The 24,697-nt window shown below is 52.7% G+C and overlaps 1 protein-coding gene across 1 annotated transcript in view; it reads left to right on the top strand.

The window, feature by feature from the left end:
• The first annotated feature begins 10,481 nt into the window (after positions 1–10,481).
• Positions 10,482–24,697, top strand: part of MYT1 (myelin transcription factor 1) — a 37,152-nt gene continuing 22,936 nt past the window's right edge. Inside the window, exons 1-9 of the mRNA XM_067307457.1 lie at positions 10,482–10,536; positions 12,331–12,361; positions 15,631–15,693; positions 16,520–16,767; positions 17,522–18,391; positions 18,995–19,129; positions 20,458–20,548; positions 21,992–22,105; positions 23,805–24,019. Coding sequence (XP_067163558.1) covers positions 10,482–10,536; positions 12,331–12,361; positions 15,631–15,693; positions 16,520–16,767; positions 17,522–18,391; positions 18,995–19,129; positions 20,458–20,548; positions 21,992–22,105; positions 23,805–24,019 — 1,822 coding nt within the window. The remainder of the gene's footprint in view (positions 10,537–12,330; positions 12,362–15,630; positions 15,694–16,519; positions 16,768–17,521; positions 18,392–18,994; positions 19,130–20,457; positions 20,549–21,991; positions 22,106–23,804; positions 24,020–24,697) is intronic.

The raw sequence follows: 24,697 nt of genomic DNA, 5'->3' as shown, positions 1-24,697 counted from the left end.
AGGGTTTAAAGGTTTTTCCTGGCAAACGAATGCTTTCTTTTCTCCTTGAAAATGGAAAGCAAAGCACATGCGAGTCTGCAGGGTATCTTTGGTACTTGATTAACAGTCCAAAGCACATGTGGACTCTCTCCAAAGTTTCCTAATCTTCTTGTTTGGAGTTGATAAGGATGATCCAAAATTTTGCAGAATGTGCTTTTCCGTGCCAGGATTTTACACAACACAAAATGACCCTCAAGGGCCTGGTTCCCATGGACGAAAACCTGGGTTTTAAGCAATATCCTGTGTCTCCTCCTGCGTGGTCTAGGTAGGGGTTAAAAGAAGTGTCCTTCACATAACCAGGTGAGCTGGGCTTCTGTCGAAGCCGGGGTCCGAGGCGAGGTGGCAGGGACACAGCTAGAGCGTGCGAGCTGATCCTCCCTGGGGATCAGATGCATTTCAGCAGCACGGAGCAAAGGGAACCTGATGCAGGTGTTGACAGTGCTGTCTCAGCCGCCCGGACCAGGCTGGGCAGGCGAAAGGGATGAGCAAGGACCCGGCACATGCCTCCAGCCTGGGTCCGTCGCACTGAAGCAGCCCCGTCCCCACTTTGGGCACGGCATGGCCAGAGAAGCCAGGAGGTGGGGACAGGGCTCCCGCAGCATTTAATGAGGTCCACGCCGGCACCTCGTGGCCAGACTTACCCCATCAGCTTCCAGAGGTCACTTGTAGCCTACAACTTAGACACATGAGCAAAACAGGCCCAAAGAGTATGGGCGTTTGGCTATTTTTTCCTCCTCAGTGTTGAATCTCATGACCTCTCGAATTTTCAAAAACCTTCCGAGCTATCTTTAGGATCTGCAGTTATTTTGCATCTGCAAACTATTGTTTCTGTAATTTAAGCCCACTCCCTTCTCCGTCCCCCACTGCCTCCCACGGAAGATGCTGCTACTCCAAAATATGGTTTTCTGCTGCTTGGGAAAAGGCTGGTCAAGGAAACATCTCCCTTTAGCTAAGCAGGCAGGCCACAGTGTCCTCTGTATGCACTATAGAAACATGTTTTTTTTCTTGTTATTTGATGTTTTTTCTGTTCTTTCCTCTGTTCCTCTCTAGCTTCTTTCCCATGCTTTGCTTCATTTTTCATCATCTGCCTGGCCATCTGTGTTTCCCTGTTCCCGTTCCTTGTAGCTTCTCCAAAGCAGCCCAATGCTTCGGCAGCTCTTGGATTTAATTCCCAAGCCCCATGACTTTCCTGTGGGTCCCAACCAGAACAACACAGTTCTTCAGGCAGTCGTCTTTGGATTGTAGTCTGCAACATAGGTATTTCTGAAATGAAACCTAGAAAAGTGTCTCAAACTGCCCTCCTGGCTTCAGAATAGTTCTATTTTAGGACAAATAGCATGAAGGTCACTTTCATGATCATCTATCCTGGGTACTAACTTGGACTATATGTCACCATCGGATCTAATTATCCTAGTCTTTCGCAAGAGCACTGTAGCATATACTGGTCGTCCCTTAACGTATCGTACGTAAAGAACAGACATAGGTAGGGGAGGATTAACCTCCCTAGTTATTTGCTGAGCGTCTTCCTAAAAGGTGCTTTGTGGCAGAGCAAATCCGAAGTCGCTAGGCTGCTGTCCTACAAGCTCATCAAGCCTTCCTTCCCAATTGCTGAAAGCACCTGCCATCCACAGGTTTTCTTTAAGGTGCGAGACTTCTCCCTGCCTCGGGTATCTTTGAAATTAGCCAAGCGGTAGAAATATCAAGGCAAGGAAGCATAGGAGCCTGTTACGGTGGTAGAAATGAAATCTGTGCTGTGCGCGCTTCTCTCGGCTATGAGCAGCCCGAGATGAATGAATGTGAGCAGAGCGCGGAGCTCCCTCACGTGACTCCTTCTGGGGGATGCTCTTCTCTTCCCTCCGCACCGGTGGTAGAAGATGAATGGAGCGAAGCTTGGAGAACAAGGCAGTAAATTATTCAGCGCTCAATGCCACAGGGAACCACAATTAAAGATTCAAGGGAAGGCTCGCGGCCGCGTCGCCCAAAGCGACAACGGTTGGCCGAGGTGAGCTGTGACGCTGGGGGCCTGGGGGCACACGCTTCTGAGCTCATTACTGCCGGCGATAGCTCAGAGCGGGGAAGGGGAAGCCGTCTAACGCCGCGCGTGGTGGGTCCCACGTCGGGGGCACGTTCTCCGCCTGCGTGAACTGGCACAGGCTTGCACGGTTTGCAGCAGGGCCAGTGTTGGCCCGTTGAATCCACACGTGAAGTTGTACTAGATGAAGGGCATGTGCTGAGAAGCCACTTGTAGCATTTTGTGTTTCCCATAGATCTAGCTTATTTCCTAAGTAAGTCTACTAATAACTGGCACTTCTAAGTGTTTAAGTCATAGTGCTTATTTCTCTTCTCTTCCCCCCACCCTGACCTCAATAGATGAGGCAAAGTATCTCTTCCAAGGTCAGAGACCAGGTTAGCAGTGGGGGCAGAAACAGTGCTCAGATGAGGGGAGTTTCTTCTAGCCCTGGAGCATCTGCAGACCTTTAGGCAGAGAACCGCGGCGCGGACATCACGGAGCAGCTGCCTCCAGCTTTTCTTTGAGTCCGACGTGCAGATAAGGCATCCGGCGGGTCCACGCTGTGTTAATAAAACGCACTGCTGCTGCTGACGGACACCGAGGCCAGCCCGTTCCCGTGCTGGTGGGATGATGCCCCTGTGCCCCGTGGCAGGGGAGGATGCCCTCGGCTGTGCCGGATGGAGGCTCCTCTCCTCCTGCTCTCCCTCGTGCCCGATGCGGCTCTGCCTCTGGGAGCCTTAACTCCAAAACCCTCCTTTTGCCCCTTCGTGAGCGGTGGGCACCACTGCTCTCTTGTTTTCCAGCTAAGGCCCAAGCTGAGCCGAGCGGCGCTGTGCTAGGGGCGCACAGGCTGCTCCTGCAGCTCAGCCCGTGTGCGGGCAGTCATTAGGTCTGAGCCTTCGTTCATCCAGACTGCGAATTTGTCATGGCTGTGGCCACTCAATCCTGGGGTGGCACCATGGGGTCCTGCCCTGGGAGGTCCTCAGGCACTGCTGTGGCTTTAATGGCAATTAAAGAAAGCAAGCAGGGAAAAAAAATTGCCTTTCCCCCTCTCTGGCAGAGGCGGTGGAGCAGGTGCTGGCCTGACTTTGCTTCCTGACACTGTTTTCCTCTTTTTTTCCCCTCTCCCTGCAGAAAATGAGTTTCGGGGCGAGCTGCTGAACCAGCGGTGGACCTGCGGAGAGAAGATCAGCAGCTGCGCGGGAGCGACCAGCCTACGCGGCGGCACACGCGTCAAGGTGAGCGGCGGGGGCCTCAGCCCCCCGAAAAGGCGTCCGCCCCCGCAAGACCTCACTCTTCTAATACGGGTCCCCCCCACCTCACCTCAGCTGCCAGACCGGGCTTCAGCCCTTAGGGATGAGGTGGTCCCCAGGGAGCCTTTCCGCTACCCGGAGCAATTGGCCTCCAAAGCGGGAATTGGGAGTCTCTGTCCCCTTTTTTGAAGCTGAACCTCAGGCACGGCATATAAAAGCAGAGAGGGCTTCCAGCTGCCACCATTTGGCTTTGGGTCCAGATTTTTAAATCCTTCCCTTCCTCTCAGGTCCCATCCTTCAAGGATAGCTCAGATCTGGGTATTTAGGTCAATCCCAGGCCTCTTAAAAAAAGAGGCCCTTTCTCTCAGGCGCCGGCTGATCGGAAGAAGACCCTCGTACGCCAGGTGAAGTGTTAATGCCTCCGGAGGGGACAAACGAGTCATTCATTCGCGCGGGTCCATCGCGGGAGAGGAGGCAGCTCCTGGTCCCAACAGAGCCGCTCAGTCACCGCCGCAGCTGGGCTCGATGAAAGGGCTCCAGCCAGCGCCGTCCAACCCCGCGGCGGATCCACTGCCAGCAGAGGGAGGAAGCTTTAATTAAACACAGAACTGGGCTGCTCGTTACGCAAATGAGGCTCCCTGCCCCATTGTGGCCTCTTGGTATTGAGGCACCAACCTTGGACTGGCAGACGGGTGCCCTGGGCAGCGGAGAACCGTCCATGGGTGACCGATGGCACCGACTCTTCCTAAATCCCCAAATAAACTGAGCCCTGGGAAACCCAAAACCCAGCAAAAATCCACCTTTAAAAACCCCTTCTTTGCTAACAAGCTGCCAGCTGTAAGCAGGTGTCGCCGGGAAAGCTCACACCTCCTTAGGAAGCAGAGTAAGCAGTTGCTGCTATATTTAACACGAGCTCAATTAAGACTTTTCTATTGAACCTGCCAAATAAGCACTTCGATTAAGTTTAATAAGATTGTTGTGTGTTAATAAAGCAATGATTACAAAAGGTAATATTCCTCCTACCTGGCGCTTGCCTAGCGCCGTGCGTTTTCCAAGCGCGTTACTGATATTAGCTGTTTCTCGCAGCGCTCACCTCCGTTGTGGCTCCTCTTGAGCAACCAAACGGGGGGACGAGAGGAAGCAGCCGGAGGGGGCATTGGAAGTGGGAGCAGGGTTTGGAGCGCCGCAGCCTGGGGAGCAAGTGCCTGGAGATGGTAGTGCCGGTCCCGCAAAGCCGGGGTGGTGGAGGGATGCACGGGCCCCATCCTGCGCACCTCTGTGCACAAGGTGCAGGAGCGAGGGCTGTTCCCCTGGGAAGCGATAGGTGAAATCAGGTCTTTCGTTATTGCTGTTTTTTCCCCATGCATTTCTTTCTTATTTAGGAAAATTATAAAATACGTATCTCTGCACATCGGTGCAGTGAAATTTTTATTTGCTGATACACAGCTGCTGTATTGCCAGGAAAGGCAGGCGGGAGTCGGGATAGTTCTGTTCTGGATAACGTGCGTCTGGGCACACGCAGCCCTCTACCGCACAGGGCAGAGCTGCCCAGGGGAGGGAGCGGTCCCCCGCCCTCTCTTGCCGGTGAACCTGCACATGCGCGTTTGCTTCCACTTGCACATGTGCTTGTAAATTAAGAGTATATTTAAATGCAGTTTTTCACGCCAGCTATGGCTCATAATCCACCGGATGCACAGCGGCAAAGGACGATCGGACGCGGGGCGCGCTTCTTTATTTATTTGTGCCCGGAGAGAAGTGCAGGCGCAGGATAAGATTTCCCGTGTCGGCTGTGAAATGAGATCTCCGAAGGGCGCTAGGGAGAGGTGCTCTGCGCGGGTCCGGCCGGGACTGTCCGTCTGTCCGGGGGCTCCGGTGCGCCATGGCACGTAGCATCGGCTCGGCAATTTCCTCCGATTGCGCCACTTGAGGGGTGATCTTATACAAATGGCAGCTTATTACAGAGCTCGAAAACAACGGGGTTGGGGACTGCTTTTTTTTTCCCCCTCCTCCTGGGAACGAGCGAGCTGTTTGCACGCGCTGAACCGCTCCGGTCTCCCGGCGCATGAAATGGCGTTGGGATTGCGTGTTGCAGCACTTGCAAACAGTCGAGAGGAAAGTATATGTATGTCAACTTAAACTACGGCAGCTGAAATCACCCCTGCCTAACGCCTGAATGTCAGCGCTGCGGAGGCGCGTGCTGCAGCTGGGGCTGTGTCAGATGCGATGTGATGCTCGGGAGCATCTTTTCTGGTCCGCTTCACTTGCGCGGAGGATGCCTCCGCTCCCGCTGGAGAGCATTAGCACTCAGTAAATGTTTCATTTGCAACGTTGGGTTTTTTGGGTTTTGTTTTTGTTTTGTTTTTTTGGGTTTTTTTTGCAAATGCAAACTGACAGCGCAGCTTCATTAGGATGTTTATGGCACAGCTGTAATTCTTAATTTGAGGGTTGGTACAAGCTGCGGTTTTGCACGTAAGGATGTCAAGGCAAAATCCTCCCTAGGCTCCGAGCGGGCAAATACCGCACAGGGTGTCCTTTCTTGAAAGCCGTGAGCGAGCAAAAGGCAGACGTGAGTTTATTCAGCTGCGACCGGGGCTCACAATAGGTGGAACGTCAGGAGGATTTAAATCAAGCAGCAGGGAAGACCCTAAAGGAGGAAGGAAAAAAAAAACCCCAACCTCCAGGAGTGGTTATAAAATAGCAGCTGGGAGCTACCGGGCTGATGTGGAGGCTTTTGGCTATATTCAGTCCTTTTTTTTAAAAGTAGAGGGGGACTTTTGACTTTCCTCCATCGCTCCTTGTTGGTTCATTTTTCCAAATTAGCAGCTGGAGAGGGTGCAGCACGACCAAGACCTCTCCGTTTCCCGCGGTGATTGACACGGCGTGCCGCAGAGCGGAGGGCAGAGATTTGGAGACCTGCATCCAGGTCTGCCTTTAGGAGGCTCGGTTAGCGCCCCGGGGGCTCGCTGGGAAGAGCTGCCCGCAGCAGCCGAGGGGGATTCCTCGTGGGGGGGGAAAAATCAACCCCCCCCCCCAAAACCCCCCCCAGATGGGAGGAGAAATCAGGGCAGGCCATTCGAGCTCGTCCTTGTTGCCTGGTGGGTATCGAGGGGTGTTTTGGCTGCCCGGTTGGAAGCGATTTGCCCTTAGCTTTACCGGCACCCGCGTGGCCAGGGCAGAGCGAGTCCTGCCTCGTGCGGGGGCTCCTGCCCTCTTTGCCTTGAGGAACTAAAGAAAAGGCTCCTTGGACGTGGGAGACAGGAAGGCTCGAGCAGAAAACCACTGTTCAACCCCTCTGCGGGAGAAACGTTGTTTCTTCTGGAATTTTCCTCCTCCTGCTTTACCTGCTGTTGGAAAATTTAGGTTTTGTCTTTTTTAGCTAAAAATAGAAGCTCTCTCTGTCCGTCTGTCTGTCCCTCTAAAGCTCTGATATGGCTTCTTGCAAATGGCATCTTTGCTATATCCACAAATGAGCAGTGATGGAGTAAAATAAGTATCGTGCCCCCTCGCCTCCCTTCGTGCAGCCGAAGGCTCCTTCGGTGCGTTTATTTTCCCCGGGCTCCGTGGGGCTCCCGGATACGTATAAAGTGTTAGCGCTGACCGTGGGGAGTTTCCGCCTGGCCCTTAATGACACATTTGCATCGAGCTGCCAAAACGGCAGCGGCCGAGGGCTCCGCGCGCACCCGGGTGTCGGAGCGGGGGAGGCTCGGGCAGCTTTACGTTAGCGCTTTGGTCTTCTGCTGGGAAAGAAACGTGTATGAGGCTAAGAAAGAAAAAGAAAGAAAATAGCAGCTCTGCAGACAGTCCATACAATTAAACTTCAGATCCGTGCTGCTCTTCCCACACTGCGTCACTTAGTCTTGGCAGCAGAGCGAGACAGTTATGGTGGAAGAACATTTCCAAATTTCACGTTGTGCTCAGGTTAAACTGTCTTGCAGGTTCATCTCTCTGAACCTCGGTGCTTTAGATTTGCAGCATCAGGGCACCCTCGGTGTTACTCGTACTACGGCGGTGGCAGGAAGCGCCTTAGTATAGGGGGTAAGCACGCGGTAGGACGTAGCCCCTGCACCAGAGCACCGTCGGCAGAAGAGAGGAAGGGGCAGGAGGGAAAAGGGGCGCCCGGGGATGGAGCGACGTGCTCGAGGCTCCCCGCCTCTCCGGGGCTCCCGAAGTGAGTATCCCCAGACCCGCTCCGACCGGCTCGTCTGGCGATGCCGGGTTAGCAAATCCGAGACATTCATTTTGGATTAATGCGAGAGGGGCTCTAGCGATTAGGTGAGGAGGAGCGATATAAACCTCTGTCTCGTCCTGGTTGAGTCCTTGATACGCTGCGCTGGACTAACGTGCTCTGGGGCTGGCAGCCGGTAGCAGTAATTCATCTGCGGGTTTCCTTTGGGGTAGGGGAGATGATAGCTTCGTTTTCCATTCCAAGTTGAAACAATAACGGTGAAATCTGGAGAGCTTTTCAACCCGGCTCGTACGAGAGCAAGAGCGAGAACAAATGAAAATGCCCCGTCAGTCTCCCAGACTGCAAACACGCACTGGGTGACCTGGAATTTCGTGTTAAAGCGATCCATCTAGAGGGCTCCTCGCTGATGAGGCAAACACCGAAGGACAACGGTTCCCCGTAACCTTCACGCGCGCGAGCGCGGTAACCGCAGGGACCTCCGGAGGCACCGCGATGGCAGCAGCAGCTAATTCAAGTTGCCTGGGAGCAGCAGGCACTAAGCCCAGAAGGGATTTTTTTTTTTCCATGTGTTTCCACACTTTGGTCGGAAATTTCATGCTTAGAAGTAGGCGCGTTTCTAATTGCTGGGCTCACGCTCGGAAAGAGGTGTATTTCCAGCCGCTGGGCTTTGCAAAGCGGGCGCCTGTTTGCGGGGCTTTTGCTCTGAACCAAATGTAGGAATCAAGTCGGTTTGCCCAGGGCTGAGGTGCTCAGGTGCAAGCGGTTGCCCGTGCAAACTCGGCCAGGGGCTGCCCGGGGCCAGGGTGCACGCGTCGGCGAGATGGTTCCTCCATCCAGGGATGTAACGGCACAAGGTGTCTCCTGGTGGACTCGAACAGGGAATCTGGGGTCTGCTGGGATCCTAAATACCAGATATCCAGTCTGCTTTCCCCTATAGTTAATAGAGAGGAACCGGTGCCCTGAAAGGCAGGTTTATCCCGGCTCGGAAGAGGCGTTGGAGGTAGCGGGAGGGATTGTTCTGTCGAGGTGCTGTGGAGTAGAGAGAAGCCGGGACGTTAGCTTAGATGCAATACCAAGGTTTTTGAAGGCAAATGTTACGTGAAATAGGATCTCTCCCTTCCGGCGCTAAATTGTCGGCATTGCAAGCAAGCGGTCTGGTCCCTTCCCAGCCGGCCTGTGCTCGAAGGTCAGGCTTAAGGACAACGCACTTTTGCTCTGCATTTCCCCGCAGGCTCCCAGTCCTTCCCCCGGGCTGTTTCGGAGGCCGATGGCACTCGGGGCTGGCGTTTGCAGGCGGTGAATAATGTATCTGCAGGAAATCCGACTTGCCAGGGCACCGGCAGGACGCGGGCCAATTCTCTGGGAAAAACCAACCAAAAGCAAAAAAAAACAAAACAAAAAAACCCCAGCTCTGAAATTCATTTTGGTTGAACGCAGGCTCCCAGCAATCAAACGTATTAGGCTTATTGTGCGGCGCGCGGCGGAAGGCATTAGCTAGCTAGCGCGGCGCACGCCGGCCCTGAAAGGCTCATAAATGTAATGAAGTCCCTTTGACACCTGCTCCTCTCCGCACTTTAAACGTGAGCCATTGGTCCGCAGGGAACCGGGGCTTTAAAAATAGAAATTATAGTAATTGTCTGCTGCGTTATTGGGAAGATTGTAATAAACGTGGAGCACGCCGCCGCGGAGCTGCCAGCTCGGCGCTGGCGGGATGCATAAGTAGCTCCGGGTTTTGGTTTTATCCTCCCCTTCCCCGGTTCTCCCCATCTAACAAATCGCACAAGTCACTGTGGGTTTGGACGGTGTTTCCAGAGGGGGGAGTGGGAGACCGCTATTTGGGGGAATTTCATCTCTCCGATTTGGCGTGTTTTCACGCTTTCCGCTGGGGATCTTCATCACCCATCGCTTCCTGCAAAATGACCTGCCTCCCTTGACACCATTCCCAAAACCTGGGCTGGAAAAGTGGACGCCCAAACGGAGCGGCGTGCCGGTGGGAGCCGCGGGGTCGGGATCTCCCTGCCCCATGCGCCGGGGCTCGCGTGCAGCATCGCCCCGCGGCGACGCTGGCCGCATGGCTCCGAAGGTGGCACCAGCAATTATTCCGCCTTGTGCGTTTGTGCCTCGCTTCCGAAGGCCGCCGGCCCTTGGCTGGCGGGACCCTGCCGGCGCCCGGGTTATTTCGAGGCTCCCTGTGCGGGCGGCTGCATCGCGCCCTGGAGGCGGCTGCGTTTCAGCCTCCCGCTACCCCGGCACGCTGTGATGTTTAATTAATACGGGGCGCTTTGAAGTCCCCGATGTTACTTATTCATGCCCTTACTCCCTGCAGGACTTGGCGTTTGATGTCCACAGTGCAGGGGTTGTTTGGACGCAGCCCCCCTTTCGGTGTCAGATTTAAGTGCAGAGGAAAGGTTGCTCTTCGGAGCACGACATAAAAAGTTACCGTCCCGGGCATGAGATCGGCACGACTGAATACGCAGAGATTTCCAAGCAATGAAACTGGTTACCTGCCAAAGGGCACATCGCTCCCGGCCAGCGAGGACCCGGCCGGCACGGAGACCCGCGGCTTGCTTTGCTCGCTGCACCTCAGCTGCACCTCTTTGGTGTAAATCCAGGGAAATCGGTTCTGGTTTTAGCAAGAGACGTCGTGGCGCGAGCCAGATCTCTCCGTCACGGGCCGGCGCATCCGGGTGCTTGTCGCTCTGCAGCATCCTGCCAGCAAAGGCTCCCTCCTGGGGCATGGGATGTGAGGAGCAGCTTAAAGTCCCTAAATTTGGGCATTCGAAAGCAGATCAGGGCTCGTACCTTTAAAATGAGTATCTTTGGTCTGAATGATAAAAGCAACGCTAGAAAGTGTCTGAAACAGGTGAAAGCTTCCCCTGCTGCCCAGAGCCACAGATTTACACAGAGCGACTTTTCCCACCACGTGTGAGGTTTTTCTTTAATGACAATTTTCCTATTATGTTTTAATAATTATCTTTTCTTTCCGTTCCAGATGAGTTTAGAAAATGATGATAAGAGAGCACGCACGCGATCGAAGTCTATCAGAGGTGAGCAGTTTAATACACCTGAGAGCCGTGCGCTTCGCTTGTTCCAAATGGGCTTTTTTGTCAGGCCCAGGATGGCAGTTTTTCAGGTTATATTCACTGCTTCCTCTCCAACCCCACCAACATTCATCCACAAGCCTGGAAAAATCCCAATCACAAACTTTTGCAGCTCCTCATGACGCTTAACCCTCTTTCTCTGCTTCCCTCATTGCCTATGCCTAGGGGGGAAAAAAAAAGGCAAAAAGGAAAAGCCCCTTTGCACGCTCCGCTTTATGGGGATGGGATTCGCGGGAGCTTCAGCTCAGCTCCCGAGCTTTCATCACTCACGCGCTGCTGGCGCCTTTGAAGTTGCACATCTGAGAGCGCCTGGCAGAAGGAGCGCGCGTTGGAGAAGCAAACAGGGCCGTTGCACGGCAGGGACACGAGGACAAATGACTTGTTAATTCAAAGCTTGATTGCTATTTATTTTCTAACTTAAAAAAAAAAAGCGCATTTCATTCTTTACGTGCTTTTTTTTTTCCTTTGGGAGAAGGAAAGGTGCTCTGACGCAGAGCATGGTATCACCTCCAATGGCACTTTTGCCTCATGTGATGGTCAGAGATCGGCCTCCCACCTCTGTTCCATTTTGTGTACATGGATTTGATGAATTGCCAAGGTCACTGGAAGTGAGGAATTAATAGGGCCGGCTAAAATAAAGGGAGATGTTTGCAGGTGCTCTGCAACTTCACCCACGCAGCTGTGCTGGACCATGTTACTTTGTCTTCACCCACCCTTGTCCTTGCTCTTTGCAGCATTTGCATCTTCTTAAAAAACAAAACCCAGATGCAGCCAATTATGCTGAATCAAGGTGGATTCTAGAGGTTTTATTGTTTTGTAGCACGTATATAAAATGCTCGCTGCGGTTGCTAATGAGAGCGGCCTGATCCTACTTCTTTTCCTGTACCCTGCCTTCACCATGCTTGAATCTGGGTCTTTTGATGTGAAAAGGTAATTTATTGAATACATCATGGGCCTTGCCACTGCCTCCAGTTTGCTGAAGCTCATGAGTCACCCCAGTGGGAGCTGGATCCCAGGAAACCCAATTAGCTCAAACAAATTGAGCAACGTGTTATGGTTTTTAGCCTGGGCGAATTTAGCTTGTGTTTTTTTTTTTTTCCTCACGACTATTTGGATTCCTGGCTGGACACAAGCTTCTCAGCAGCGATGCTATGTTGTATGTTGCTATTGCATACAGCGGGATGTTCTCTTGTTCGCAAGCGGGGAGCGATTCCTGAAAAAGCTACAGACTGTTGTCCACCCCACATAGCACATCTGCTCCTGCGTGCCCGAGCACAGGCAGGGCTCCCACGTCCTCCCAGGGTGGTGAGCAGAGGAGCGTGGGTCCTATGCACGTAAATCAGTATAGCTCCATTGACTTTCAAGCTGTTGAGCATCCACAGGGCAAGGTAGCCCCTAATGCAGCAAGCATGCACCCACGTGCTTAAAATTAAGCCCAGACAGGAGGATTTACGAGGCGGCGGCTGCAGGTTTATGATTTACTGCAAGCTGCCATGCTCGACACTGCACCGCAGAGGTTTGAGATCATTCGGAGGTGCCGGCAGGGTAGATTTGCCTTTTCTTTCCCAAACGGGATGCTTGAAGGGCGATAGGAACCCAGCAGAAGGTGGCAGAGGATCCCCCCGGGGAGGGGAGACGTTCCCATCGTGTGCGCGGGGCGGACTGGGGAGGGCAGGGGTGCCTCCGCCGTGGCTTTGACCTTGTGTTTGTTTCCGTCCCCGCACCCTGCCCGTCGCTCAGTGCCCACGGAGCTCATCGGCCAGGAGGTGAGGTAAGGAACGGCCCCGCTCAGCCGCGGACCCCGGGGGAGGCGGGAGGCCCGGTGCTGGGACGGGTGCCGGGCGAGACCCAGGGAGTCCGGGAAAGGGAGCAAACGTGGGGACTTCGCTGGGGAGAGGTGTCCTTGGAGAGGCTATGTGGGGCGGTAGGGTAGGTCCTGCATTGCGTCCACGTCCTCTGGGCACCGCTTGGCCATGCGCGCCATGGGGACCGCGGGAGTTAAAGGTGGTGAAAGCATCAGCTCTGGATGGGTCGCATCAGACCAACGAGCCTCCAGCCACCCTCTGTCCCTCCCCGGAGCTGAACCCCGGCAGAGCCTGACGCCCGCGTTTTGTGTCGCAAGGTCATTAGGGACAACATCCTCCGGAGCAGAGTTTCTTCTCCATGTATTTTACGTCCTCTCTTTGCCCCCACACCTGCACCTTCCCTCCCTGCTTTCCTGCTTCCACCTCCTCCATCCTCTGCTCCCTCCTTCCCTCCTTCCTCCCTGCCGGCCAGGACAGGTCCCAACACGAGACCGGGCGGCGCCGTTTTCCGTGCTGGCTGCTCCGCCGCGTCCTCCCACCCGGCCCCGTCGCCGTTGGTTCATTCGGCGGGCCTGGCGTGCCGACGGCAGCAGCCGGAGGAGCCGGCGCGCGTCTTTGCAGCCCTGCCGAGCGCCTCATTATAAATAACAGCCTCGGCGGCCTCGCGGCTCCCTTTAAACCCTGCCCGAGCGCTTCGGCGAGACGCGGGAGCCTTTAACCCGGACGCGCGCTAATAGCGGAGGCTGCCTTGCCCGGCGGCCCCACGTTAGCAAGCCGCGTGTGTCCGAGCGTAATTGGGCCTCGGGCAGCCCAATTTCAGAGCGCTCCCACGCCTCCGCGCTCCGACGGCGCGGGCGCCGGGCTCGCCACTTCTCCAACTTTTGTTGCCGAACACGCCAGCGGAGGTGGTAATTGGAGCAGGTGACATATAGAAGGGGCAGGACAGAGCGCGCCACAAAGCCATCTCCGCAGCTGTCACCTAATTGCCTGATTAGCTGGACGATTAATCGACTAATTGGAAGCAGGGCATGGTCTGCATGACAATAAGGGAGCCTTTTGTGGAGCGCAGGAAGGCTGCGGAGGGGGCAGAGCAGGTTAGCGCACGACTGCGGGGAAGGAGAGCGGCTTTAAGGACCCAGGAAGCCCCTTTCGCCTTTTGGGATTCCTGCCAAAAGGCTGGAAACGTTCCCCAAAGGGGAGCTGGGGACAGGGGACAGCAACGCGGGCGCCTGAGCCGGAACGTGCTGGACACCCCGATTTCTGTGGCCGGTGCTTTTTAACGGGCCCTAAATCGAGGCTCCGAAACCAGACATCCCAAATCCCTACCCCTTTGGAAAAACTGGATATTGAGCCACTTGGCTCTTTCTTACTTATTTTTTTTTACCGCAGGCCTCATTTTAGTACATTAAAAATGGGAGGGTCGGGGCGGGGAGGGGGGGGGAAATCGGCCTTAATTGATTCAGCAAAGCTTATAAAAGCCTGTAACATCATCAGAGCTGCTCTTGTTTCCCGCTGAATAAGGCCTTTTTCAGGCAAGTCGCTGGTAACATAAACACGGCTCTGTCTTTCCGCGCGCAGTCACTTAACGTGTGTCTGGGGCTGCTCAGTACAGAGCAGCCTCAGTCACGACCGAAGGCAATTAAAATTAAATAGACTTTAAGATCATCAGTGGAGGGAGCAGGGAAGGGGGGAGCCCCCTCTTCCAGTTATGCGTGTTAGCGGGACGAGATCTTTTTGCATCTGGTCTCGCGCGCTGTGCTAGGAAAGGGCCGCGTGTACTCGGACACCGGACCCCGCAGAGTGGTGAGGCTCCGTTTTCATGTGCGCGCTGCAAAGCTGAGCGTTTCTCCAAGGGGCGGCGGACGGCCTCTGACCATTGCCCCCACGGCCATGCGTCCACCTCATCTTGGCCAGAGCCACATCTCCTTAGGGGCCACGCTGCCCTCTTATGCCCTCTTAGTACTTACTTTGCTGCACTAAAGCACACCAGTCTCTCCAAAGGAAGGGTTCCTGATCCTCCGGCAGCTCAGTAGCCCCTTTCTGTCCTGGTTTTGGGTTGAATTATCTTCCTTGAACACAATGGTCTGAACTATGCATGGTGTTCTGGGCAATCAAGCCATTAATAACCAACCCACTGGTACACCCAGAGTTGTGGGATCCGTTTGTACACTCGGATCCTCCTTTTCTGTAGCTTTTTGCACAGACCAAGCACTCTGCTGAGAGCAGAAGTTCTTCTGAATCCCTCAAGCCTGACTTGGCACTCGGGGCTGTTTCGTGCTGGCTGGCCGGATCCCCCGTGGGCTGCCGATGCCTCTACCCTTGCGCTGGCGTCAGGAGATTTCATTAGCACCTCCAGCTTCCCGGGCTGAGGGTGCTGAGGTGCTAAAAGGGGTTATTAATCCTATGTGACTCCAGAGTTCCTCTGACAGCAGGCAAGTCACTTGGGTATCCCATAATCAATGCCATTATCTGGTTTTGCCAGAAACTGTTTGCTTTAATGTTTCTTATCAGGAGCCCTCACAGTTCCTGGAGCTGGGACTAGTTATCTCTGCAGGGGAAGAGCCCACAGCATCGTGCCAAGGGACAGAGCAGACAGGCCACAGCAAACGTAGGGATTTGGGAGATCTGGTCACCTAAATCCCATCCATTTTCCCAAAAGTGAAGCTCCTAAGTGCTTTTGAGGATTTGTATCCTGGTGAACTTCACCCACTGTGCTCTGGCTATAAATGTAATCTCTACAATCCATTCCCAGCCCGCTCTTTTCAAAAGACCACCCGTTTTTTAGTTCAAGAAACCCCAGATCCTTGACAAGCCATCAAATGAATGAAAAGCCCATGTTTTCTTCCTACACCAGCAAAAAAAGAAAGGAAAACTGAAGAGTGGCAGTGGGGAGGCAGAGTGCAGTAGTTGTCTGGTTTTTAAAAGCTTGCTCTTACACATGCAAATCTTTAATTAAACATACTCATAAAACTATAATGAACCGTTCATCTAATTAAATGGGGTGAGTCATTTCATTAATTTTTAGCAAACTGCAAAGCTGCTCTCCTGCCCTCCTCACTTGGAATTCAAAGGGACAAGCTGAACCATTTGAGGGAAATTATCTTCCCTTTTGCAGTTAATTTTGTTCCTTCTGCACGGAACCTGTTTAACTGACCATAGTTTACACACTTTTAATTAAAAATGAAGTCTCCAAATCTTATTGCTGTTCCTGACAGTTGCTCATTTCCCTCTCCAGCTGTCCAACCCCAGGTTGTAACGGCTCTGGACACATCCGTGGAAAGTATGCAAGACACAGAAGGTAAGGCTGGGTCTGGGAGATGTGGGCTCCGAGGTGGTGGGAATGGAAAAAACGTTAGCAAGAAATCCAAGGAGGGATGTTCAGTGGGGAGAGACTGCCTCCTTGGAGGTTGCTTTGGAGCAAGAACCTAACTCGTCTCCCAATCCACCTACCGAGGAGCCCCTCTCTGTCTCTCGATCAACTGATATAATAAGGGATCCTGGGGGATCTGCTTCATCAGGCTAGCATTGGCCTTGATGGACACCCCAAACCGATGCGTAGGTACCTAGCTCAGAGCCTGGAGTTAATGGGAGCATCTTCAGGCAGAGATTGTCGTCTGCTCGCTGCCCCTGTGGCTGGGGAGAGGAAACGAGTGCACGTGGGCTGCCTCAGACTTCATGCCAGCGCTAACTGATTTTTTTTCATCACACCCCATAAGAGTGAAATCTGAGTAGTTGGTGCCAACGGGTAAACGTGCCCCAGGGCTGGTTCTGCATCCCCAGTCTGGTTTTGTGGGTAGCACTGGTGGCCGTCAGCAGCTGCAGCATGGGGAGCCACTGTTCCTGCTATTCTTTGGACACTAAGTGCTGATGGGCCAAATTGCTATAGTGAGTCTGGCAAACTTGCTCTGATTTCTCAGCAAAGCTGTGCAAAGTTAAGGTCTTAAATCAGATATTCTGGCCGTGATGAGTTAAAACAGCTAAAAATCTGGGCCGCTGCTCGCCTTTCTTAATATTTGCATATTTGTCCCATTTGCCTTTGCCAAACTGATTGAGCTGCTTCCGTGCCGTAGACTTGCCTTTTCACGAGGCAATGCCTCCTCTCTGCTCCTTGATCCCATCTGCAGTTTGCAAAGCTGCCCTCTAGCAAAGAAGAGGAAACTTCAGGATGCAGAGGCCGAACATTTGGTGTCGAAGCGAAAATCCCATCCACTCAAGCTGGCCTTGGATGAAGGCTACAACGTTGACAGCGATGGCAGCGAGGAGACAGAGGCGAAGGAGGAGTCTGGCTCTGATGAGTCGGAGGGGACGCTGGAGGAGGAAGAGGCAGAGACGGTGGAGCAGGAGGAGACCCGCAGCCCCGAGCCGGCAGAAGGTGCTTTATCATTATTGATTGCAGAGCTGTATTCTGCAGACGAGTAAAGGGCAGTGAGTGTTAATAACCAGGAGTTATAGCTCCTCTGAATTATGTACGGGATGGGTTCTTCAATTATTGCGTTCAGTGGGAGCACAACAGAAAAGCTCTGCTTAGGCTGAGACGGGATATTCCCAGATGATCTCCAATGTCTTAAAAACGAGAGCTTTTCTATCAGCAATGCTCCTTGTGGAAAGAAACATGAAAGGAGCTCTGCGTGTGACTCCGATGGCGAGGGGGAAGGCAGCGTGGGGTCCCGCATCGGTGCCCAAGGTGGACCCTGGCTGGCTCCTCCAGACGCAGGAGCAGTCTCCCTCGGCCGGGTCCTGCCGCTCTCCGACTTGTTGCTGCCCGATTGGGAGCCCTGAGCGGCACCACGCTGGCTTGTGGAGTGCCAGCATCCCTGGGCTGCAGCGAGGCAATGGCAGCGAGGTGCCAGGTGGGTCCTCGTGGGCAGGGGATCAGGAGGCAGCGCGGGTCTGAGCGCTGCGAGCAGCTCTCACGCAGAAATCCCCTTTTTACCTGCCATTTCCAAATGCAATAGATCAGGCTGCTCCAGGGGTGTTACAGAAAGGCTCTGTTTCCTTTTAAGCTTAAGGAAGACAAAGAAATGTTTATGAGCTCGTATTATTTCTTTCTTTCCTTTAATTTTTGCTTTTCTTTCTCTCTCTTTTTTTTTTTTTTAATTTTCCTTCTTTCCCTCCTCCCACCTCAGAGAGAAGCCCAGCAAAATCAACCCATTATGGACAAAACACAGGAACGAGTACATCTGGGCCCAGCAAGGCCAATTACAGCAGCTATCAAGAAATAATCGCCAACTCTCTCCTAAACCTAGGCCAAATAGCAGAGGAAACCCTTGCGATAGAGGGGCAGCTGCCTGAAGCAGAGCTGCAAGTCTCCAAGCCACCATCTAATGTCGTGCACCTGGTCCATGAAGACGCAGGTGAGGACTTAGCGGAGGAGGAGTGTGACAAGGAAATCATCATCCAGACAGAAGATGCGGAGGAGGTCATCGAGGTCACCAGCGAACGCAGCAGTGAGTTGTGTCCGGAGCACCGGGACGATGCAAACTCCGAGGAGTCCTGCAAACTGCAAAAGGCCATGCAAGCCGAAGCAGAGGAAGAGGATGATGAAGATGAGGAGGAGGATGAAGATGAGGAGGAGGAGGAAGAGGAGGAGGAGGATGACGAAGAGGAAGAGGAGGATGAAGAAGAGGAGGAGATGGCTCCCGAAGTGATCTGCGAAGAGACTCCTCACGCTTCTCAGGACACCCAGAAAAGCCACTGTGAAGGGCAGTTCAGCCCAAAGCCCGAGTACTCAGTCATCGTGGAGGTCCGGTCGGACGACGACAAAGATGACGACGCGCGCTCCCAGAAATCGGCAGTGACCGACGAGTCAGAGATGTACGACATGATGACGAGGGGCAACCTGGGGCTGCTGGAACAAGCCATCGCGCTGAAGGCCGAGCAGGTGAAGATCGTGAGGGAGCCCAGCCGGCTGCCTGGAGAGCACGTGAAGCACTTCCAGGTGGACGAGAAACAGAGCAAACCGCTGGACAGCATCCGCAAGAGCTACTACGGCAAAGGTGGGGTACAGGGACGGGCCTCCACGTGTCTCCTTCCTTCCCATCCTCAGGGAAAGGGATGAACTTCTCTGCTAAGCACCCCACGAAAACTAGGCGACTGGGGGTTTTCACAGCCCATGGAGGGAATTTAGCCCCCTGGCCTCAATGCCTGCAGAGATGGGGACATCCTGGGGATCAGCGGTGAATGTAGATAATGATAGTGTCCCATACGCCTCAGCAGGGGGATTGCTGGCTAAATTCTCCTGCTGGCCTTGAAAATGTCAGCCTGTGCCTTAGGGCTCCTGGGCATTGAGCCTGGTGGATGGAGCAGCTCGGTGCCATGGCCATGGTGCGAGCAGTAGGCACCGGTGGCCTGGTTGCTCACAGTTACTCCTAGCCTCGTTGGTTGCTAAAATTGCTTTGCTAATTCAGTTTTTGAAATTTCTGATGGTATTAATTCCACCTTCGGAAAACAAGCTCCAAACCCAAAGGTTAACCATTTCTCCCCGTTTGCCTGGAGAAGTTGTGGGAAATGTCCACAGAAATTTTTATCTGGAGCTTTATTAACCCTTCCTGCTTTCTCCTCCAAATCTGCTTCCATTTCCCTTTCCCTACAACCCCTAGATCCCTCAAGACCCGAGAAACGCGAAATCAAATGTCCAACTCCCGGCTGCGATGGGACCGGCCACGTCACGGGACTCTACCCTCACCATCGCAGCCTGTCCGGTTGCCCGCACAAAGACAGGATCCCTCCGGAGAGTGAGTACACGGCCGGGGTGCCCGGGTGACAGAACAGAGGTTGCTTAAATTAGTTTGAAGCTGTATTTCCAAGGGGGAAAGTCACACCAGACGGGCAGAGCCATCTCAAGGCCAATGTGCCATTTGAGCACTCCAGACAGTTCCAGGATGCTTCTACGCACCCAAGTGGTGGTGATCTTTAGGGGAAATGCTATGGAGATTAATGGAAAGTCATACCCTGCTTAAAGATTTTTAGCACCATCCTGTGGAGATTGAGGTCCCTTCTCTGAAATTCAAAGAGGTGCTTTAAAAATTACTGCCCACCTCCGGTGGTGTTTTAAGTAGTCCCTGTCTTTACACTGAATTTCTTATATTTTTCCCTATTTGAGATAGCATGCTGGGAAGAAGAGGAAATCGTTCTTCCCTGCCCAAATATGATGCTGGCATTGCCATACAGCAAACGAAAGGAGTTGCTCAGGATGCTCGTGATCGCTGGTTTTCCTCCTGAGCTCTTATCACCGTAAAACTCACAAAGCGTTATAATGAAATTCATCAATTCTACAGAAAATTTTCATCATCATCATAACAGATTTTATATATAACATATACATATATATATAGAGAGAGAGATTTCATTTCTACCTCTCTACCAGCATCCTAAATAGCTTTCTCTGCACATATACATAAAAATCAATGTTGTATGTTTATGATAATGGCATAATAGACCAAAAAAACACCCAATCCTTCCTTATCAGTAATTTCAAAGGTTGCAGACCTGCCATAAACACAGAATGGCAGGAAATGAGGAGAAAGTACGGTTATCTTCACACAAGCTTGAATGTGAGAGAAAATAAATAAATAAATAACACAAGCTGTGTGCTTTAGAAAGGCTTGCAAATCAAATTATTTTCTTTACTTTTAAGGTCAGCACTGCAGGAAGCAATAATCCTGCAGATTAAAATTAAAAAAAAAGAAATCAAACAAAGACTAGTCCTAAGGATAAAAGCAGAGATATAACTTCAATCACTTAAAACTACCTGAAATTGGTAGGCCTGGCTCCAAAATGATGGCGTGAGGGAGGGGCTGGCCGGGGGAACCGGATTGCAATCAGCAAACAAGGAGAAAACCCAGGCTGTGCACAGAGATGCTAATCTAGTGCTGACCCGAGCGGCGCTGCCTTGTAAATCTTTTTTTTCCTCTATGCAGGCAAATTCTAATTACAGCATTTCACATTCCCTGATTTCTAGGAAGCCAACGTACAAGACTTGATGATTTTGTCTTTTTTTTTTTTTTTCCGCTCTGTTTTTTATCGAGTTGTTTTTTCTTCCCTCCCCCTTCTCGCTCCAAAGTCTTGGCCATGCACGAGAACGTGTTGAAATGCCCCACGCCCGGCTGCACAGGACAGGGCCACGTGAACAGCAATCGCAACACGCACCGCAGGTACCTGCTCCGAGGGCCTCTCCGGAACGGCAGGGCAAGGGTGGCGGCGGGCGGACAGCCAAAAACCCATCATTTTTACCTTGCATAGGGGCCCTCACACTGAGGTGTGGTGCAGCTCAGATGGGCAAAGTAGGTATGACTGAAGACAAAAAATAATTTGGGAAGGCAAGACCAAAGTGACAGTGAATTATGGCTGGTGGCATGGCACTTTGGGGGATTTTTAGGGATTTCCGTGATATTTAGCCTGAAATTACTCCATGATGCCTGTTATTTTAGGTCCCCCCATTGTAGGATCTCAGCCCAGATGCAGTCAGGAACAGCTTTGCACTTTGAGAACCATAATTGTACCCCCTGCTCTGACTTTGCTCAAACTCTAGCACTTTCCATAAATAAGACCGCTGCAGTTGGAATGGAAGGTGCTCCTAAAAATTACTTTCACAACAAGAAAGCTTCCAAAGAGCCAGACTAGCTTGTGCTACGGAGATATGCTCGTGCATTTAGGATTGTAGCATCCGTTGCACTCGCGTGTAGTTGGCATGCAGAAAGCGCCAGTGCCGATGGGCTTGCAGGCGCGAGGTGGGCGTGCGTAACAACTTGCTCCTGCGGGAGCCGGGGGGCATGCTGAGCTGATGAGTGCTTCAGCGGAGCCATAGTTGCAAGAGGAAAATTGGGGAAAATGTGCTCAGATAATTGAGAAGCTCAATTTGGAATAGACAGAGAGACGAGTGCGTGTTCAGCTTGTGTTTAGCCCCGCTGCTGCTGCATGACGCCGGGGCTGGTGGTGATGGCTGGGTTATGGAGCACCACAGTTCAGACCCAAACCCTGGTGGGAACAACGGTGTTTATGATAATGGCATAATAGACCAAAAAACCCACCCAATCATTTCTTGTCAGTAACTTCAAAGGTTGCAGCCCCTGCAAGTGGGTCCTGGTCTCCCACGACCTCCTTCCTGAGGTGTGAGGATGTTGGAGGTTGCGCACATCAAAAGTGCAAATGCTTCCCTGCAAGTGCCCCTCGGATGGCTTCCTGCAAACTGGGTCAGCAAAAGAGCTGAATACATACAAATCACGAATGCCATTTATCGGTTAAAAGCACTCGGAAAAACCAGCCCGTCCCCTGTCTGCCTTTGCTGAGCTCAGCCCGGTGGATCTACCCGTTTGATCCGTCTCCAAGTCTTCAGGAAGCTCAGGGGCTCTTGTCCCTGCGAGATTTGGCACTTGACGTTTGGCTGCTTTGCTGCTTGCCTAAACTAAAAAATAAATAAATAAATAAATAAATAAGAAAAGGCAAATGATTTCCGTATGGGCCTCAGTGCAGCTCTGGGGCGGATTTGGGTCTCTGAAGTGAGTGAGGATTTTCATGCATGTCCCTCGTGCTCAGTTTCCCTCTCTCTTTCTCCCTGTTTTTTTAATTTTTGTTTGTTTTGTTTTTAACTCGCACAGTTTGTCTGGGTGCCCCATTGCTGCTGCTGAAAAATTAGCCAAATCGCACGAAAAGCAACAAACCCAGTCTGGTGATCCTTCGAAGAGCAGCTCCAATTCTGACCGGATACTCAGGTGAGCGGGTGGGAGCAGCGCGGCGCGGTGCCGCGTAGCCCCCCCGTCCCCCGACAGCGGGGCTGGCGAGAGAAGCCGTCGCAGCTCGCTCCGGCTGTATCCTGCTACTGCTGAGTCCTGTTATTACGATCATAGGTCCGGCCAAGGTGGGGAGATATTTAATTGATGATCCCAGGGAGGGCACTGAGGACAATGAATTGCTTCTGTAGCATCAATTAACGCTGAGGCTACAGGCCAAAGGGTTTTACCCGTGCAGCAGAAGGCATTCGTGCCGCTCGCGCTGCAATGCAAACTGCCGGAGAATTATGGCTATTATATTAGCATTATGAGTAGGGTGGGCTCGGCGAGGGGGAGGAGGAGGAGATTTAGGCTGCACATAAATCACTTGATTGCAGTTTCGTTTAAGTACACCCGCTTTGCTTTCTTCACCTCCGCGGTTCAGAGGAGAGAAACCTGCCAGTCATTTTTGCGACGCGTGCATTTATTTTGTTATTTTGCTCGTGTCTATCTTCCTGCGAGAAAGGGCTGTCTGACGCTGAGAACATCCCTGATAGATCCTGGCCTCCGTAGCTGCTGTGATTCACGAGGCTACAGATGGATTGTAATACGGGTAGTTATCCTGTAATGAGAGCAGGAAGATAAAATCCCCAGTACAGACCCTTCAAAACGCGGCTGAAAGCACCCCCCAAAGGCAACAAAGGCTCTTTAATTTATTTATTTGCTCCCCAGGAGTGCCGAGCACCCCAGTGCACTGATGCTGAGAGCTCAGTGCTTGGAAAAGAAGGCCATTTAGGGCGATTACTTATTTATTTGCAGCAGAGCCCGCGACGGGCGCAGTGCGCTCTGAGCACATCACGAGGACAGTCCATGCTCCGAGGAGCCCCCACTCCGAGGACTAAGCTGGTGGAAAGAGGTCATGGGAAGGAGAATAACAATAGGGCATTTATATACAATTTATATGCAAGACAAATTGATTCATGATAGGCAGCCCAGCAGAAGTGGGTCTTTAAAAGGGAGTCGAGGAGTCGAGCTCTCTGTTGCAGTAAGTCTGCAGTGGAGATTTGAGCTGAACTGGGGTCCTCGCGCCTGTGTGTGCCATTTTGCACTGGGACCCCCGCAGAAGAGTGACACCCAAGTCTTTCTGACCGTTGGAAAAGCGCTGCCATGCCACAGCAGCCTGCAATAAAATTGTCTTGCATGAGATCGACACCTCAGTGTTTGGTTTAAAAACGAAAAAATGGGGAAAAAAAAGAGAGGGGGAATCTAAGAGCCCCACCTCTTGCGCGGATCTACTGAGGGAGAGCAAAAGGGCTGTCTCCTCCTGCTCTACCCCCACAGCCCCTCGGGGACGAGGTGCAGCTGAGCGTCCCCATCGCGCCTGACTCCCCCCGAACAGCCGCGTCTGCAGACCGTCCCTGTCGCTCACGCGTACATCTGGCAGCAGTGGGGTCCGCACGGTGCCGGCAGAGTTTGGCGCAGCTCCACAGCAGCGTCCAAGGGCACGGCTGTTGGGCTAATCTGCCCTGATAGCATTAGGAGATGGAGAGGGCAAAATGCCCAAGAAAGGGCTCTGCTTTGTTTCGGGTTTAATATTTCCCCACCACCTCAGGCAGGGACTAGTCTGGGTGCTCCCCAGGAATGGCTTGCAGGGAAGGGAAAGGAAAGGAGAAATCACTGTTGCTCGTTGTCTTCTCCACAGGCCTATGTGCTTTGTGAAGCAGCTGGAGATCCCTCAGTATGGAAGCTACCGGCCCAACATGGTCCCAGCAACCCCCCGGGCCAACCTGGCCAAGGAGCTGGAGAAGTACTCCAAGGTCACCTTCGATTATGCAAGTTTTGATGCTCAGGTTTTTGGCAAACGCATGCTTGCCCCAAAGATTCAGACTAGCGAAACCTCACCTAAAGCCTTTAAATGTAAGTTGGAAGCAGGGACGGGTTGGGTTTTGAATCCTCTCTGACATTCTCATCTTGTGTCGCGTGCCACGAGGCTCTCAGGCGCGTAGGTCTGGGCTGACGGGAGAGCTAAACCAGGTCCCACGGAGCCTGCTTTTGGTGCAGAGAGGGGCCTATGGCTCCGATTTTGAGCCATGGGCTCCAGTTTTGAGTCTCATGCTGGGAATGTTTTGCAAGCCTCCTCGGCTTCAGTTTTGGGAAGAATTGCATCAAGCAGGGGGAACATTAATCTGAGCAATGTCTCTAGGTGGGGTAAGTTACACAGCTGTCCCCAGTTGGTCCCCACTGCTTTGCAGTTCATATCTATTGATCTGTCTTTTCTCATCTAGCTAAATGGATTATAGTTTTCCTCTCCTCTATCTTATATACGACCCACTCGAGCCATTTGTCTTCTCTGCTGTATCCTGTTCTCCAGCTCCACCACCTATCGATCATACACCTTCTAGCTATCAGCTCTTTCATATCCAAGCCACCCACCTCTGTTTTTTACCCAGGATCTTGCACTGTTTACAGCGCTGTGCAAGCGCAGTGCGGGTGAAAATGAAATGGCTAAATAAACCCTCAGAGGATGGGCTGTCAGGAGCTGGAGAAGAGATGCACGGGGGGGACAGCCTGCTGCACAGCTGCGCTGGGAGGACC

This window comes from Apteryx mantelli, chromosome 18 (assembly GCF_036417845.1).
Source record: "Apteryx mantelli isolate bAptMan1 chromosome 18, bAptMan1.hap1, whole genome shotgun sequence".
NCBI classification, from domain to species: domain Eukaryota; kingdom Metazoa; phylum Chordata; class Aves; order Apterygiformes; family Apterygidae; genus Apteryx; species Apteryx mantelli.
This window is presented reverse-complemented; position numbering and strand designations above follow the sequence as displayed.